At 33.8% G+C, this 16,140-nt stretch overlaps 1 protein-coding gene across 1 annotated transcript in view; it reads left to right on the top strand.

The window, feature by feature from the left end:
• The window catches only part of LOC143244572 (chitin synthase chs-2-like), a 31,158-nt gene extending 18,689 nt beyond the window's left edge, over nt 1–12,469 (top strand). Inside the window, 8 exon segments of the mRNA XM_076489504.1 lie at nt 45–198; nt 1,568–1,778; nt 4,037–4,237; nt 4,673–5,067; nt 5,407–5,904; nt 5,906–6,140; nt 6,713–7,459; nt 11,937–12,469. Of these exon segments, the coding sequence (XP_076345619.1) occupies nt 45–198; nt 1,568–1,778; nt 4,037–4,237; nt 4,673–5,067; nt 5,407–5,904; nt 5,906–6,140; nt 6,713–7,459; nt 11,937–12,238 (2,743 nt within the window). The 3' untranslated portion in view covers nt 12,239–12,469.
• The last annotated feature ends 3,671 nt before the right edge of the window (nt 12,470–16,140 follow it).

Below are 16,140 nucleotides of genomic sequence, written 5' to 3'. Positions count from 1 at the left end.
AACTTGTGTTACGATAAACATTTTTACGACATCTATTTTTACAGTAATGTGCATCAGACAAACATCCGGTTGAAGCCCCCGAAGAAATATCCAACCCCATATGGAGGTCGACTTGTTTGGAGTATGCCCGGAAAAAATAAACTCATCGCTCACTTGAAAGACAAAATGAAAATCAGACACAGAAAAAGATGGAGCCAGGTAGTGCTCGACGTCTAGTATTGAATCAAAGAAATTTTGACTTCTTTGTAAAGTTATATAAATTAGAGAAATATCTTCTGACATGTCAGTCGCTTAGTATCATATTTTGTTAGCCCTTGTAATATACTGCAAACTCCAAATCTATTTCATTATCATAATTCATTAGAAACAATACTAAAATAACTTAAATCTCTTTATTGTTTCATAATTATTCATATTAATACCACCAACACTAGTATCTATGTATGTGTACAATAAACCTATAAATACTTTAGTCCCTACTAATATTCTTTTTGCGTGCAAATTATTTCTCTCTAAATTTTGCTCCCCAGTCGCTCAGCGGCATGTATGCGGACTTACAACGCTAAAAATCGGGTTTCGATACCCGTGGTGGGCAGAGTACAGATAACCCATTGAGTAGCTGTGTCCTTAATTCAAAACAACAACCTCTCTAAATTTTAATTAAAACTGTTTTGATATATCTGTAAGTTAAATTTAATGCCAAGCCATACAATTGTGGTATTGAGTTATTAAAACAAAAAATTATTATAAATTTTGATATATAATAGACAATACATAAAATCTAACCCGATTAGATAAATGTGTAAATCTGAAAGTGAACATAGAAAAAAAACTGCATAATTTTCGTTCTTTTAACCCTATTCACACAGACGTTTTACTCTTCTAAAGGAGACAGGAATGACTTTTGGTCATAGAATAAATTATTTAAAGTGTGAACAAGTAAGAGAAATATAAATTAGTTTTATTCATCTCTATACGTTGTCAATACTCATCTTGCATAGAGATAAACAGCTATATTTGTGTGCCAGGTTGCTTCAGAAAATTACCAAGGAATTATTTTCGTATGCAAACACCAATTGATATCTAACTATATAGCTGCCGATAGATGGCAATAGCTATCACATATAAGCGAAAAATCGATATCTTAATACCTTTGTATTATCTAAATTTGCCAATTTTAATCTATTCTATAAAAATCTAATCCTTGATTTACAAATATTCTTACTACACGATTAAGTTGAAATTTATAGTAGGAATTGTAAAGGTTACAGATATATACACAATCATGTTGATGTCAATTTGAAGTATCATTGGTTTCACGAAAGGTGTAAGTTAGGAACATTATATACATTTCAAAAAACTGCTGAAAAATTCCGAAGAAGGTACAAACTTTTAATCATAACGAGCAAGGGAACAACAGCACACTGTGTGAATCAATTTAAATTTTTACCTGTATATATTTGTTCCTGTCTTTTATTTTCATTTTTTGATGTTACTGAATTGTATAGAAAGTAAATAACTTAGATATTAATTGTGAATAACTGTCTTTTCTATGTCTTTTTGTTAGGTAATGTACATGTACTACTTGTTGGGACACAGACTCATGGAACTACCAATTGATGTTAGCAGAAAAGAATTAATTGCAGAAAACACATTTATCTTGACACTAGATGGCGATATCAACTTCCGCCCGCCAGCTGTACAGCTTCTTGTGGATCTAATGAAGAAAAACCGAAACTTAGGAGCTGCGTGTGGTCGTATACATCCTGTTGGAATAGGTACTGAAAATGTATACTTTAACAGCGAAAACTTTGGATATACAGGAAATACGACTGTATAATTTTGTTATGTATTTTAAAATACATAAGTGTTTGCAGTATGTATGTAAGTCATACAGTATTAAATACATACATAGAAAGACCAAATTAGATAGTAAGTAGAAATTAAACTCTAAGAACGTTGGGATTTAATTGTTAGCTAGTAGCCACGTACAGTTTGGTAAAACCTTGTAGTCGTAAAGGCTATCCAGCTTCACCAAACTTGGGGGAAGATTTTTACAAGATTAATATTTCAAGATGTTTCTTATTAAATTACGATTTTTTATTTAAATTTCGTCAAACCGATATGGTTTGACTTTCGCGCCAAGCTACAAGACGGATATCTGAGCTAGCCGTTCGTAATTTAACAGTGAAAGAATAGATTGAAGGTAGTTACTAACCACCAAGAGTTGGCGGAGGGTGGTGGTTACTAGCTACCTTCAATCTATTCTTTCACTGCTAAATTACGGACGGCTAACTCAGATATTCGTTTTGTGGGCTACATTAACGGCCCTCACATTGTGAATCGAGTACCGAAACCACTTGTTTCTACTGAGCTGAAACCGATTTGCACCAATTCAGATTACACGAAAACCACACCTGTTTAAAGATTTTCAACAACCAAAGAATAATATAATTGTTTTACTTTTTTCTTTACAGAAAACATATTCATTCTATAAATGTTACCACTTGTATGGTATTTCACTTAAGCGTTCAGCTATTCAATTGCTACATTATATATTTCAAAATTCATATTTTGATTTTCAACTCTGCTTGTTTTTGTAACATAGCATAAATTTTGTATTTACTTTAAATTATTTTGAAGTTTGTAGTGACACAATCGGAGACTTTGATAAAAATGCAAGAAAATCACAAATCATATCCTAAACTATATATGTATTTATTAAATAATTCTCTAGCCCGGCATGGCCAAGTGTGTTATGGCGTTCGACTCGTAATCCGAGGGTCGGACGTTCGAATCCCCGCCGCACCAAACATGCTCGCCCTTTCAGCTGTGGGGCGTTATAATGTGACAGTCAATCCCACTATTCGTTGGTAAAAGAGTAGCCAAAAGAGTTGGCGGTGGTTGGTGATGACTAGCTGCCTTCCCTCTTGTTTTACACTGCTAAATCAGGGACGGCTAGCGCAGATAGCCCTTGTGTAGCTTTGCGCGAAATTCAAAACAAACAAACAAATAATTCTCTAAAGTAAGCTTTAACAACAATGACTTAATGAACCATAAGTTATTTGTATACTTATTACATACGGTATTTAGGGCAAGAAATTGCAAGAATATTTATCCATTGCGTCTGAATACAACAGAATATGTGAAATATTTATCTTATACACGACGTGTATTTTGCTTTTGTTTTTATGATTAACGTTTGTTTTTGAATTTTGCAAAACTACAAGAAGGTTTCTTGTGCTAGCCGTCCCTAATTTAGCAGTGTAAGACAAGAGAGAAAGCAACTACTCATCACCACCCACCGCCAACTCTTGAGCTACTCTTGTACCGGTCCGGGATGACCAGGTGGTTAGGACGCTCGACTCGTAATCTGATGATCGCGGGTTCGAATCCCGTCACATCAAACACGTTCGTCGTTATAATGTTACGGCCAATCCCACTATTAGTTAGTAAAAGAGTAGCTCAAGGGTTGGCGGTGTGTGGTGATGACTAGCTGCCTTTCTTCTAGTCTTACACTGCTAAATTAGAGACGACTAGCGCAGATAGCCCTCGTGTAGTTTTCCTCGAAATTAAAAGAACAAACAAATAAACTCTTGTACCAGCGAATAGTGAGATTGACTGTCGCTTTAAAAGGTTCCAACGGTTGAAAGCACGATCATGTTTGTTGGAACTGAGATTCGAGCCCTCACATTACGAGTCAAGCGCCTTAACCAGTCAGAATAAAAACTATTATATATCAGTATGATAAATGTAGTCATTGTCTGGATGTTGTGTATTATAGCGCTTAAAAATAGATCTTTGAATCTTGTAAACTTGAATATGAAAGAAATTTTACAAAATATTATTACAAACAGCAATCTATAAAAACAATTCTAAAGATTCAAATATACCAGCCAGTTTATTGTTTATTCATCGGAATTATTTCAGATAAAATCCTTCAATATGTTTTTTTTTTTTCTGTATATATCTGATGCGTTTTGTATTTAATCGATTTATTCGAAAACATTATAATTATGATCGCTATTGTCTTTAGGTCCCATGGTATGGTACCAGAAGTTTGAGTATGCAATTGGCCACTGGTTGCAAAAAGCTACCGAACACATGATAGGCTGTGTGTTGTGCAGTCCTGGTTGCTTTTCACTTTTCCGAGCAAAAGCTCTAATGGACGACAACGTAATGAGAAAGTACACAACCAAGTCAGAAGCTCCTTTGCATTACGTACAGTACGATCAGGGTGAGTTGTACGTCGTAGAACGTCCTCAATTTATATGAAGTATAACTGGGGTGATTATGTAGTTCCATTACGGAGCTATGACTGTGAGTAACATATATCATTTTTAAGGTATGTCCATGATAAGAACAAGTGTTGAAGAAACAACAATTAGATTTTATTTTCATGAAGATATGTTAACAGTATTATGTTGTGGGTAATTTAGACATTGTCTTCATAATAAACAGACACATATTAAATAGGCAGAAACTGCCCAATTTGCAATAGGTAACAGGTGAATATATCAACTCTGATTATTATCGGTAACACTTTATTTTTATTACCATTTACTAAAGTTCGTGAACTTGTAAGTTTCAGATTCGAGCAATCAAAATTAAAAGCGGGCTAAGAACGACCTCTACATTACAGTATAAAAATATATAATATTTTTATTTACAGGAGAAGATCGATGGCTTTGTACATTGATGCTTCAGAGAGGATACAGAGTCGAGTATAGCGCTGCATCTGATGCCTACACCCACTGCCCAGAAGGTTTCGGAGAATTTTACACCCAACGTCGTCGTTGGGCTCCATCTACTATGGCAAATATCATGGATTTATTGGGTGACTACAAGAGAACTGTCGAGATTAACGACAACATCTCTCTTCCTTACATTATATATCAGGCAATGTTGATGATTGGAACCATCCTTGGTCCTGGCACCATCTTCCTTATGTTGGTAGGGGCCATGGTTGCAGCTTTCAAAATATCTAACTGGACATCTTTTGGCGCCAACATCATTCCTATCTTATTCTTTATTTTCATTTGTTTCGTAGCAAATAACAAGATTCAGGTAAGTTACTAAGATGTAGAGTTCATTCTATCACATTATTGCACAATTTGTATTTTTGTTGTCGTCTTAAATTGTGTCATCCAAGTAACAACCAACGTAATATGAAATTAACTTCAAATGTAAACTAGTGAAGTTTCGCGATGTAGCTTGAATTTCATAAAACGTCTGTAGATCAACAGTATTTTAAAAATCATGTGTTGAGTACGCCAAAACACAAAAATACAATGATGTATCACTCAAAAAAAAGCATTGTTTTTGAGGTCCGTCCATTGTTTCATTATCATCTCTCCTTATTTTAATTAGAATTACAATAAAACTAGCGTTATGTATTTGTTCCAGATTCTTGTGGCTCAGATTTTCAGCTCTGCGTATGCCTTGCTTATGATGGCTGTACTTGTCGGTACGTCCATCCAGCTTTCAGAAGATGGTGTCGGTTCTCCTTCTTCTATCTTCTTGATTGGATTGTCCAGCAGTTTCTTCATAGCCGCAGTCATTCACCCACAAGAGTTTTGGTGCGTGGTTCCTGGCCTTCTTTATTTTATCAGTGTCCCGTCCATGTATTTATTGTTAATTTTATATTCTCTGGTGAATCTCAACGTCGTCACTTGGGGCACCCGTGAAGTCCAAAGTAGGAAGTCCAAGAAAGAACTTGAGAAAGAAAGAAAGGAATTAGAAGAGATGCAAAAGGCAAAGAAAAGTAAAAGTAAAAGCAAGAACGAAATTTTCAGTTTTCTTGGCTTGAGCGGGAGTGAAGAAGATGAAGAAGGAAGTATAACAATCAGTCTGGCAAATCTGTTCACCTGTATGTTATGTACACATCCTAAAGGGAATGAAGAAAAAAGTTCAACTGCTAAGGATCAGCGATCAACTTGAGTCCTTAAATAAGAAGATTAGTGGAGTTGAGAGACATCTTGATATTGGCCAAAGTTTCTTACCTGGAGGTGGAATCAAGCGTCGAACATCTATGGGTCGTCGTTCGGATCGAGGATCAGAACGTATGTCCACAGTTGCAGAAGGAGAAGAGAAGGAGGAATTCCAAAGCAGCTCAGAAGATGCTGATAGTGAGGGACTAGGTACGAACTTGATAATGCGTTATTTAAAAGTGGTATATTAAAATGCAATCTGTGATAAATGCTAACATATTCGATGCACCGATATTATGGGACAAAATTCTCTACAGAAGGAGTTTGGAGATGACGCGCACATCATAATGTGACGTCTGTCTTCTTTTTTCTTTTGCTTTTAACAATTAATTAAATTTCATTTTGAATAAGCCACATATATTAAATATAAATATTTATTTACATATTTGAAAATAATGTTGTTATAGTTAATAACTTGCGCAAAACAAAGTCGAATATATCACTTCAGACTTTTGTTTGCAATGTTGTTTTTTTACAGTTTGTCAAGTAATCTTTATTTTTACGAATAATTATAAAAAGAGTGGAGAGCTTGCGCATTCTTATTCTTACGAGTACGGGTTTATATCTTGCACATTTATTGTTATGAGACAATGTATTTCCGATTAATTACGTAGTTCATTCAAAGTCTTGATATATTATGTGGTAACGTCAGTGTTAAACAATATGTTCGATGTCATCGTTTGGTGACGTTGTTAAATATTATGTTTCATTTCATTTACTAGAACCTAAAGTAGAAAGAGACGATTTAATAAACCCATACTGGATCGAAGACAAAGATTTAAAACGTGGGGAAGTGGATTACCTGAATGGAGCAGAAATCCAGTTTTGGAAGGATCTGATTGAGAAATATCTGTACCCTCTGGACCAAAACAAGGAACACGAAGCAAGAGTGGCATCAGAGTTGAAAGAATTACGAAATAAGGTGGTATTTGGATTTCTTATGTCTAATGCTCTCTTCATTCTCATTGTATTCCTTCTTCAATTGCACAAGGACCAACTGCATATTAATTGGCCCTTAGGGATCAAGACCAACATCACTTATATTCCAGAAACCAGTGAGGTTCGAATCGACAAAGAATATCTGCAGTTAGAGCCTATTGGATTGGTGTTTGCTTCATTCTTTGCCATTATTCTAGTGGTGCAATTTCTGGGCATGCTCTTTCATCGTTTTGGTACACTGTCGCACATCTTGGCATCAATTGAACTTAGTTGTTGCAACCAGAAGGTGGATGACATGACAGAGGATGCTTTTCTGGATAAAAATGCTGTTCAGATAGCCCGGCAGCTGCAGAAACTGAGAGGATTAGAGGACGACGACAAGAGCGATTATTCAGGATCTGGAGATCGATTAGCTAGACGAAAGACTATTCAAAATTTGGAGAAAAGACGCCATCAGAAAGCAAGAGTTGGGACTCTTGATGTAGCCTTTCGGAAACGATTTATGAGTATTTCACCAGGTAACGAAACTGGTAAGTCGATTTAAAATTCTGCTTTTTTAATTTCTAACATAAAATAGTGAACCTATAAAAATACGTTTTTATAAATATACATTTCAACAAACAAAAATAAGTCGATATTTATCTGAGAGAAGATAAGGGGGCGCTGTCTGACAACTATATTTTGTTTACGATTTTAGATATTCGTGAAAACCCACATCATCACTGTAAACTAGTTGATACGCCAGTTACCAACCTACACTACTTTTCCAAACTTTCTCTATGACAGCTCGTAAAGATATGGTGCCTTTTATTGCGCTTCACTTGGCGTATCTGATATAATGGGACAGTATCATCTTTAAGGCATCGTATCAGAGCGTTAAATGGGCTGTTTTTTGTTATTTTCTTATAGTCACATAACAGGTTGCAATGGCGTACTTTTATTAAGCGAAGATGCGTTAGGCTATGAAAGAAATTTCTAATATTTTAAAGTTATTTTAGGACTTACAACTTCTCTTAAAATTCTATTTTTCAGACTTTAGTGTTTATATTTGACTTAATTTCAACACTTATAGAAATTCAATGATTTGATTTTACGATTGTAAATTATTAGAATTTTCGTTTGACTTTTCTCCCAACACGTAACTATTCATAACTATTAGTATGTTTTGTTTTTAAAGTGAAATATTTACCTTGTAATTCACTTAATTATTGACAGGTGAAGACGTTTGGATTCTGTTTAAGTATAATAATTAACCCTAAAACTTAGAATATCTTTATGAAACAAAGTATTTATTTACAATTGTTATGTTAAGTTGTATCACGTGAATTTAATAGAAATGTTTGTTTTCGATAATACATACATCATTTTAAATTTTACTTATAATCCATTATGAGATGGAATGTGCCAAATAATAATACAATAGTATCCAAAATAGGTTCTTTCTCATCGTCACTTGTTATGGTTTTAGTTAGGCATTTTACAACTCATATAAAAATGGTACAATCATAAAGCTATATATAAATATGTATATTTTTAACTAAGACACATTGAATGCTACTAATGTAACTAGCATATTACAATAATATTCTGTAATCTACTGTACATAGGGAATTGAACATTAAGACATATCAGGTTGATCTATGTCGTAACCTTTTATGATTACTAATAAACATTTAAAGCTCTGTGTATTAACACCTTAACTAAAATAAAAGCAAACAATATGTAAGTAAGACAAGAAACACACGCTGCTACATAAAGCCGAATGTTTGAAACAATAATGTTAATGGGATAGATCCGCGTATAATGAGGGTACTATACGTGTTTTATTCTATTTAATGGAATAGTATAATGAGGGTACTATACGTGCTTTATTCTATTTAATGGAATAGTATAATGAGGATTCTATAGGTGCTTTATTTTATTTAATGGAATAGTATAATAAGGGTATTATACGTGTTTTATTCTATTTAATGGAATACTATAATGAGGATTCTATACGTGCTTTATTCTATTTAATGGAATAGTATAATGAGGATTCTATAGGTGCTTTATTTTATTTAATGGAATAGTATAATGAGGATTCTATAGGTGCTTTATTTTATTTAATGGAATAGTATAATGAGGATTCTGTAGGTGCTTTATTCTATTTAATGGAATAGTATAATGAGGATTCTATAGGTGCTTTATTCTATTTAATGGAATAGTATAATGAGGATTCTATAGGTGCTTTATTTTATTTAATGGAATAGTATAATAAGGATTCTATAGGTGCTTTATTTTATTTAATGTAAGTGTATAATGAGGGTACTATACGTGTTTTATTCTATTTAATGGAATAGTATAATGAGGATTCTATACGTGCTTTATTCTATTTAATGGAATAGTATAATGAGGATTCTATAGGTGCTTCATTTTATTTAATGGAATAGTATAATGAGGATTCTATAGGTGCTTTATTTTATTTAATGGAATAGTATAATGAGGATTCTATAGGTGCTTTATTCTATTTAATGGAATAGTATAATGAGGATTCTATACGTGCTTCATTCTATTTAATGAAAGTGTATAATTAGGATATTATACGTGTTTTATTCTATTTAATGGACTAGTATAATGAGGATTCTATAGGTGCTTTATTTTATTTAATGAAAGTGTATAATGAGGGTACTATACGTGTTTTATTCTATTTAATGGAATAGTATAATGAGGATTCTATACGTGCTTTATTCTATTTAATGAAAGTGTATAATTAGGATATTATACGTGTTTTATTCTATTTAATGGACTAGTATAATGAGGATTCTATAGGTGCTTTATTTTATTTAATGAAAGTGTATAATGAGGGTACTATACGTGTTTTATTCTATTTAATGGAATAGTATAATGAGGATTCTATACGTGCTTTATTCTATTTAATGGAATAGTATAATGAGGATTCTATAGGTGCTTTATTTTATTTAATGGAATAGTATAATGAGGATTCTATAGGTGCTTTATTCTATTTAATGGAATAGTATAATGAGGATTCTATAGGTGCTTTATTCTATTTAATGGAATAGTATAATGAGGATTCTATAGGTGCTTTATTTTATTTAATGGAATAGTATAATAAGGATTCTATAGGTGCTTTATTTTATTTAATGAAAGTGTATAATGAGGGTACTATACGTGTTTTATTCTATTTAATGGAATAGTATAATGAGGATTCTATACGTGCTTTATTCTATTTAATGAAAGTGTATAATTAGGATATTATACGTGTTTTATTCTATTTAATGGACTAGTATAATGAGGATATTATACGTGTTTTATTCTATTTAATGGACTAGTATAATGAGGATTCTATAGGTGCTTTATTTTATTTAATGAAAGTGTATAATGAGGGTACTATACGTGTTTTATTCTATTTAATGGAATAGTATAATGAGGATTCAATACGTGCTTTATTCTATTTAATGAAAGTGTATAATTAGGATATTATACGTGTTTTATTCTATTTAATGGACTAGTTCTATGTACAAATTGAGTACAATATGTGTTTTATTATAATTAATAAAATAGCTCTGTGTAAAAGGAAGAAACTATATGTGTTTATTCAATAGAATATAATAGGTCTGTGTGTAAGGAGGGTTCTACACGTGTTTTATTCAATTTAATAGAATAAGTTTATTTACAGGAGTGGTACTATATGTCCTTATTCTATTCTTTTCAACCTTGAATTAACGTCCAGTATTTCAAATTATATTAAATCTTCACTACTTTTAAATATATTACACTATAACATTATAACACTATAGTACACAGTGAGAGCCAAACTTTTTATGTCAGTCGTTTCGGCTATAAATGTGTAAACACTTTGCTCTTATCAGCAAAAGAAAATCGTGAACACAAAAGGCACGGTTAGATCAAAATACAAACTATTACAAATCATTATATAAATGTTGAAGATACTTCATTTAATAATAATGGGTCCCGGCATGGCCAAGCATGTTAAGGCGTTCGACCAGTAATCCGAGGGTCGCGGGTTCGAATCCCAGTCGCACCAAACATGCTCGCCCTTTCAGCCGTGAGGGCGTTATAATCTGACGGTCAATCCCACTATTCGTTGGTAAAAGAGTAGCCCAAGAATTGGAGGTGGGTGGTGATGACTAGCCGCCTTCCCTCTAGTCTTACACTGCTAAATTAGGGACGGCTAGCGCAGGTAGCCCTCGAGTAGCTTTGCGCGAAATTCAAAAATATTAAATAACAATTAATAATAATAATTATGTTTGACAGTTTTAAAGACGGAAAACGGTTACCTCTTTTTAATGTTTGCTTTCATCTTCCCAGTTAGCAAAAGGACCACAGTCTTCAGAAGGAGTACCTCCTAACCACGTGTTTATTTCTAACATTAAGAATTAACCTGCGATGTAGACTTTCCAGATATTGTTTTCTTCCTATATTATACATATATTTTGTTTCTATTAATCATCTGGTTTCATTAACTTTAGTTTACATGTTCACATATATTTCATTTTGGATCACAAACTTCACAGTTCATCCTAGAGTTTCTGTGGTTTGATAATATTATTTACACATGTTGGAATGGAATTCTTTTATAGCAGTTGTATCCAAGATTCATTCGTTTCGTCTGGTTACAAACCATTGTTTGGGGAAAACAAAAGTTGCTAAATTTTTTCAATAACATTGCAATCAATAATGTTTAGTATTGACTGTGAGATATATTCTGTGAATACGACACTTCGGGTTATCCGTTAGGTATTCTCGCTATTAGCAGGGTTTTAGTTCCTTATCTCAAGAACACATGATAGTGTTAGATAACTTAGTTTCGATTTGAATTTTTGAAGATGTAACGAGTTTCATGCATATTGTGGTAACTAACTTTCACGCCTAACTGATCAAAAACGCCTGCGAACTATTTCAGGACGCGGATGATCTCTCTCGTACATTAGGAGATAATTGGCTGATTTTTGTTCTTAAACTTACTAATTTATTGTTTGCTCACAGAAACACCAGTGTTGAGTGGAATCAAACACCATAGGGACACAATGAAAGTTTTAGTTGATCGTCGAACTTCGATAATGAAGAAACGACAAATGGAGACCTTAGGAGTTCGGAATAATTTTGCGAATCCACCTGGTCGACGACGTGGTCGTCTGGATGGAACGCTATCGAGTCCCAGTGGAACCCTAGAAGGTTACAAAAACACTGCCATGGACGAAAGTTCTGACGAAGAGAATGCTCGTGGTCGGAGAATGCAGATTTACGGAACAGGGTCTAGGAGTAGCGTTGTCACTTATCGTGAATAAATCGATACATTAAGAAAGCGCTTTAGTCATGAATGAAATAAGAGAAAAAATTAATTTTTTTTGGATTCTCTGTTCAAAACTCAACTATTTTTAAGATAAGCTTTATGTTTTGAAGGTATTTTTATATTGAAAATATATGAGTATATATCATCATTAGAAATCTACAAACGGATGTCGAATATGAGTGTTTTATTGATTTTTCTTATTCTTAAATAAACAGTTTTTTATATATTTTCTCAACTTTTCTGTGTGTACTTACAATTTAATGCTAGATTCTTCAAATATCTTTATCTGTACAGTCGTCTATCTCCGGCTCCCGCTGGTACAGCGGTAAGTCTAGGGACTTATAACTCTAAAACCAGGGGTTTGATTCCCCTCGGTGGATTCAGCAGACAGCACGATGTGGCTTTGCTATGAAAAAACACACACAGTCGTTTATTTCTCAGTGATTTTGCTTATGCACAGAATGTACACCATGAAATCTATCAGCACCCCTAAATGGCCATCGTCTTTAGGTAGCAGATGGACACTGGGAATACGACGTCCCTAAGATTGATGAATTGTGTATTTTTTAGAAGTTTGAAATTTAGCATCTCACAGGTAACATGTTTATATATATATAAACAAATACACGATCCCTCTTTTACATGTAAATGAAGATAACCAGCTTGTTTTGTATGGTTATCTAGAGTATATCAGCGAATATTCAGTACTCTATAACAATGGTGAATGAAGACAAGGAAAAAATGAAACTCATTTATGAGAATGACAATCCCAACCCAACAACAAACAAAAGAATATAAACGTTATGTTTTAAAACTCATAAAGTCAGTAGTACGTTCTAAGCATGATTATACAATCTAATCTATTTAAAAGGATGTTGCTCATGAAAATAAAAATAAAATGACTGTTAATATAAAAAAGAAATTAATTTCTACTTTCTAAGACATACCCAACCTTAACCAATATATATATATATATACAGGCTTCTAACACATCTAAAAATTCAAACGTGTTCGAACAATGCAACACATTTTTTTTTTTTTATGTGACAGAGGGCACTGAGGTGTAAGGAAAATTATCTCTTGGTCGTACATTTGAAACTTTTGAATTACATCAGATTTTAAACAGGAGAATCTTAGGTCGATTTTTTGTACTCTGATCTAAGTTTTTAAAGCGTGACTTCCAGGGAATTTTACGTTTCACTAGATAGGATGGAAAGGTTTATGTCATCCTTAGTAATCGATATCTTGTTACAAGGAGTAGCCACCTGACATTCCTATTAAAGTGTACCTTCAGAAGGATAGCAATGGTAGACATTAAAATAATAATGTCTCTAAGAGTATTTGTTAGTGACGTAGGTGTGCATATTCATGTTTTGAAAGAGAGAAATATAGTTCAGTTATCACCTCGTAAATGTTTGTTAGGACAGAACATAATTCCGTAGACAGTAAACACAATAGGCTTAAGAAAGCAAAACACTTACGCATGGTTATTTTAGACTTCAAATGCATTTTTAGTTTGTCAGATTTTCTCTTTGTACATTAAGTGAGCTCTTCTATGATTCTGTCAGTAAACACATTAGGCTTAATAAAACAAGACACTTACGCATGGTTATTTTAGACTTCAAATGCATTTTTAGTTTGTCAGATTTTATCTTTGTACATTAGGTGAGCTCTTCTATGATTCTCATACCTTGTAGATGTATTTATTAGTGGTTGTCGCGCCAAACATGCTCGCCCTTTCAGCCGTGGGGGTATTATAATGTGACGGTCAATCCCACTATTCGTTGGTAAAAGAGTAGCCCAAGAGTTGGCGGTGGATGGTGATGACTAGCTGCCTTCCCTCTAGTCTTATACTGCAAAATTAGGAACAGTTAGCACAGATAGCCCTCGAGTAGCTTTGTGCGAAATTCACAAACAAACAAACAAACAAACAAACTTTACGACAAATTTACCGTCAATATAACGGAACGTATTTGGGCAATTTACACAAACTTTTGTTGCTATAGCGACGAATAAATAATGTTGAAAAAATCTCGAAATACACACACAAACAATTATTAACTAAAAGAGCTACATCGTGTGACCTCATAATTGTTTATATGCTAGCGATGTGTTTCACGTGGGTTCTAGAACGATTGGTAAGATTCTTAGATTGCGATTGTTTAGAGAAACCTACAGCCAGTGGATTTTTTGAATTTGACACAGAGCTACTTGAGGGCTATCTGCGCTAGCCGTTCCTAATTTAGCAATAAAAGACTAGAGGGAAGGTAACTAGTCATCACCACCCACCGCCAACTCTTGGGCTACTCTTAGACCAACGAATAGTAGGAATGACCGTCACATTATAACGCCCCCACGGCTGAAATGGGCGAGCATGATTGGTGCAGCAGGGACTTGAACCCGTGACCCACAGATTACGAGTCGAACGCCTTAACCCACTTGGTCATGTCGGGCCGAAAATGTTCTACAAATGTTTTCTTTTCAAATGTTTTACCATTTCCATTATGTGCCACTTAAAAATCATAAATGTTAAAACAAAAGTAGTTTTCTGTTGATATGACAAAATGCTTTAAGATTATCCTGTACAATACGTGACCAAAGTTCATGAAATCATACCTGTTTATTATAAACATGTGCAATTTGATACTAATTTAGTTTTCTGTTTAACATTTATATGATTTTTAAACCTGATTAGATACAATTTAATATATATGTAAAAACGGTTCGTTTGGGTTGAGAAAATATTTTACGTAGAGGAGCGAACAACGTTTCGACCTTCTTCGGTCATCGTCAGGTTCACAAAGAAAGAAAGATGTAACTGACCGGAAGCTGACCACATGTTTGAAAGGGGTTGTGTAACTGAGTGTCGGAATGTAGAAGGCGGTGTTAGATGTTTGAATTTATCATTTTATATTAGTTATTATACTATTTTTTTAATATAGGTATAAAGGTGTTCCTTTGTATTAGTTTATTTTGGGTTTAAGTTGTTGTATAAGATACAGTTTATAAAAATCATATTTGTATTTCATGAATGTGTATGGCCTGTTTTATAAGTCTCGTATTCTCAGTATAGAAATACCTTGTATGGGGAAATACATTTGAAAATGTTCATAAGATACACAACTGACAACAACTTTATTTTTATAACAAAAGATACTCCTAATCAACAACAACTCAGAACAATTGCTATATAAAAATATATTCAAAGCCATTTTATTTTCTTTGTAACTTTCGGGACCCGGCATGGTCAAGCGCGTTAAGACATGCGACTCGTAATCTGAGGGTCGCGGGTTCGCATCCACGTCGCGCCAAACATGCTCGCCCTCCCAGCCGTGGGGGCGTTATAATTTGGCGGTCAATCCCACTATTCGTTGGTAAAAGAGTAGCCCAAAAGTTGGCGGTGGGTGGTGAAGACTAGCTGCCTTCCCTCTAGTCTTACACTGCTAAATTAGGGACGGCTAGCACAGATAGCCCTCGAGTAGCTTTGTGCGAAATTCCAAACAGACAAACAAAAATTGTAACCTTCATTTTACTTTCACTAGATAACTTGTTTTAAGCATAAATGTTTAGTAATTTAGAGATTGTCCGTCTGAAAATAACCTATGATAATTTAAATTGTTCTATTCATGTGTTAATGGTTATTGTTACTTGTAGTTATTAAGACACGCTGGAGTTCTGGTAAAACTTCCGTTAAAAAATCCACATTTTTTTATATATATTATATTTCAGAAAATGTGTTTATATATACGGTATATAAGTTTAAACGATTTCCATAAGTTTGTATTTTCTAACGTAGCCCCATTTACACGGAAGTTTAGTTGGTTTGTTTTGAATTTCGCGCAAAGCTACACGAGGGCTATCTGCGCTAACCGTCCCTAAGTTAGCAGTGTAAGAGTA

This window comes from Tachypleus tridentatus, chromosome 1, assembly GCF_004210375.1.
Source record: "Tachypleus tridentatus isolate NWPU-2018 chromosome 1, ASM421037v1, whole genome shotgun sequence".
NCBI classification, from domain to species: Eukaryota; Metazoa; Arthropoda; class Merostomata; order Xiphosura; family Limulidae; genus Tachypleus; species Tachypleus tridentatus.
Note: the sequence above shows the minus strand (reverse complement) of the source record. Positions and strands in the feature narration are given on the sequence as shown.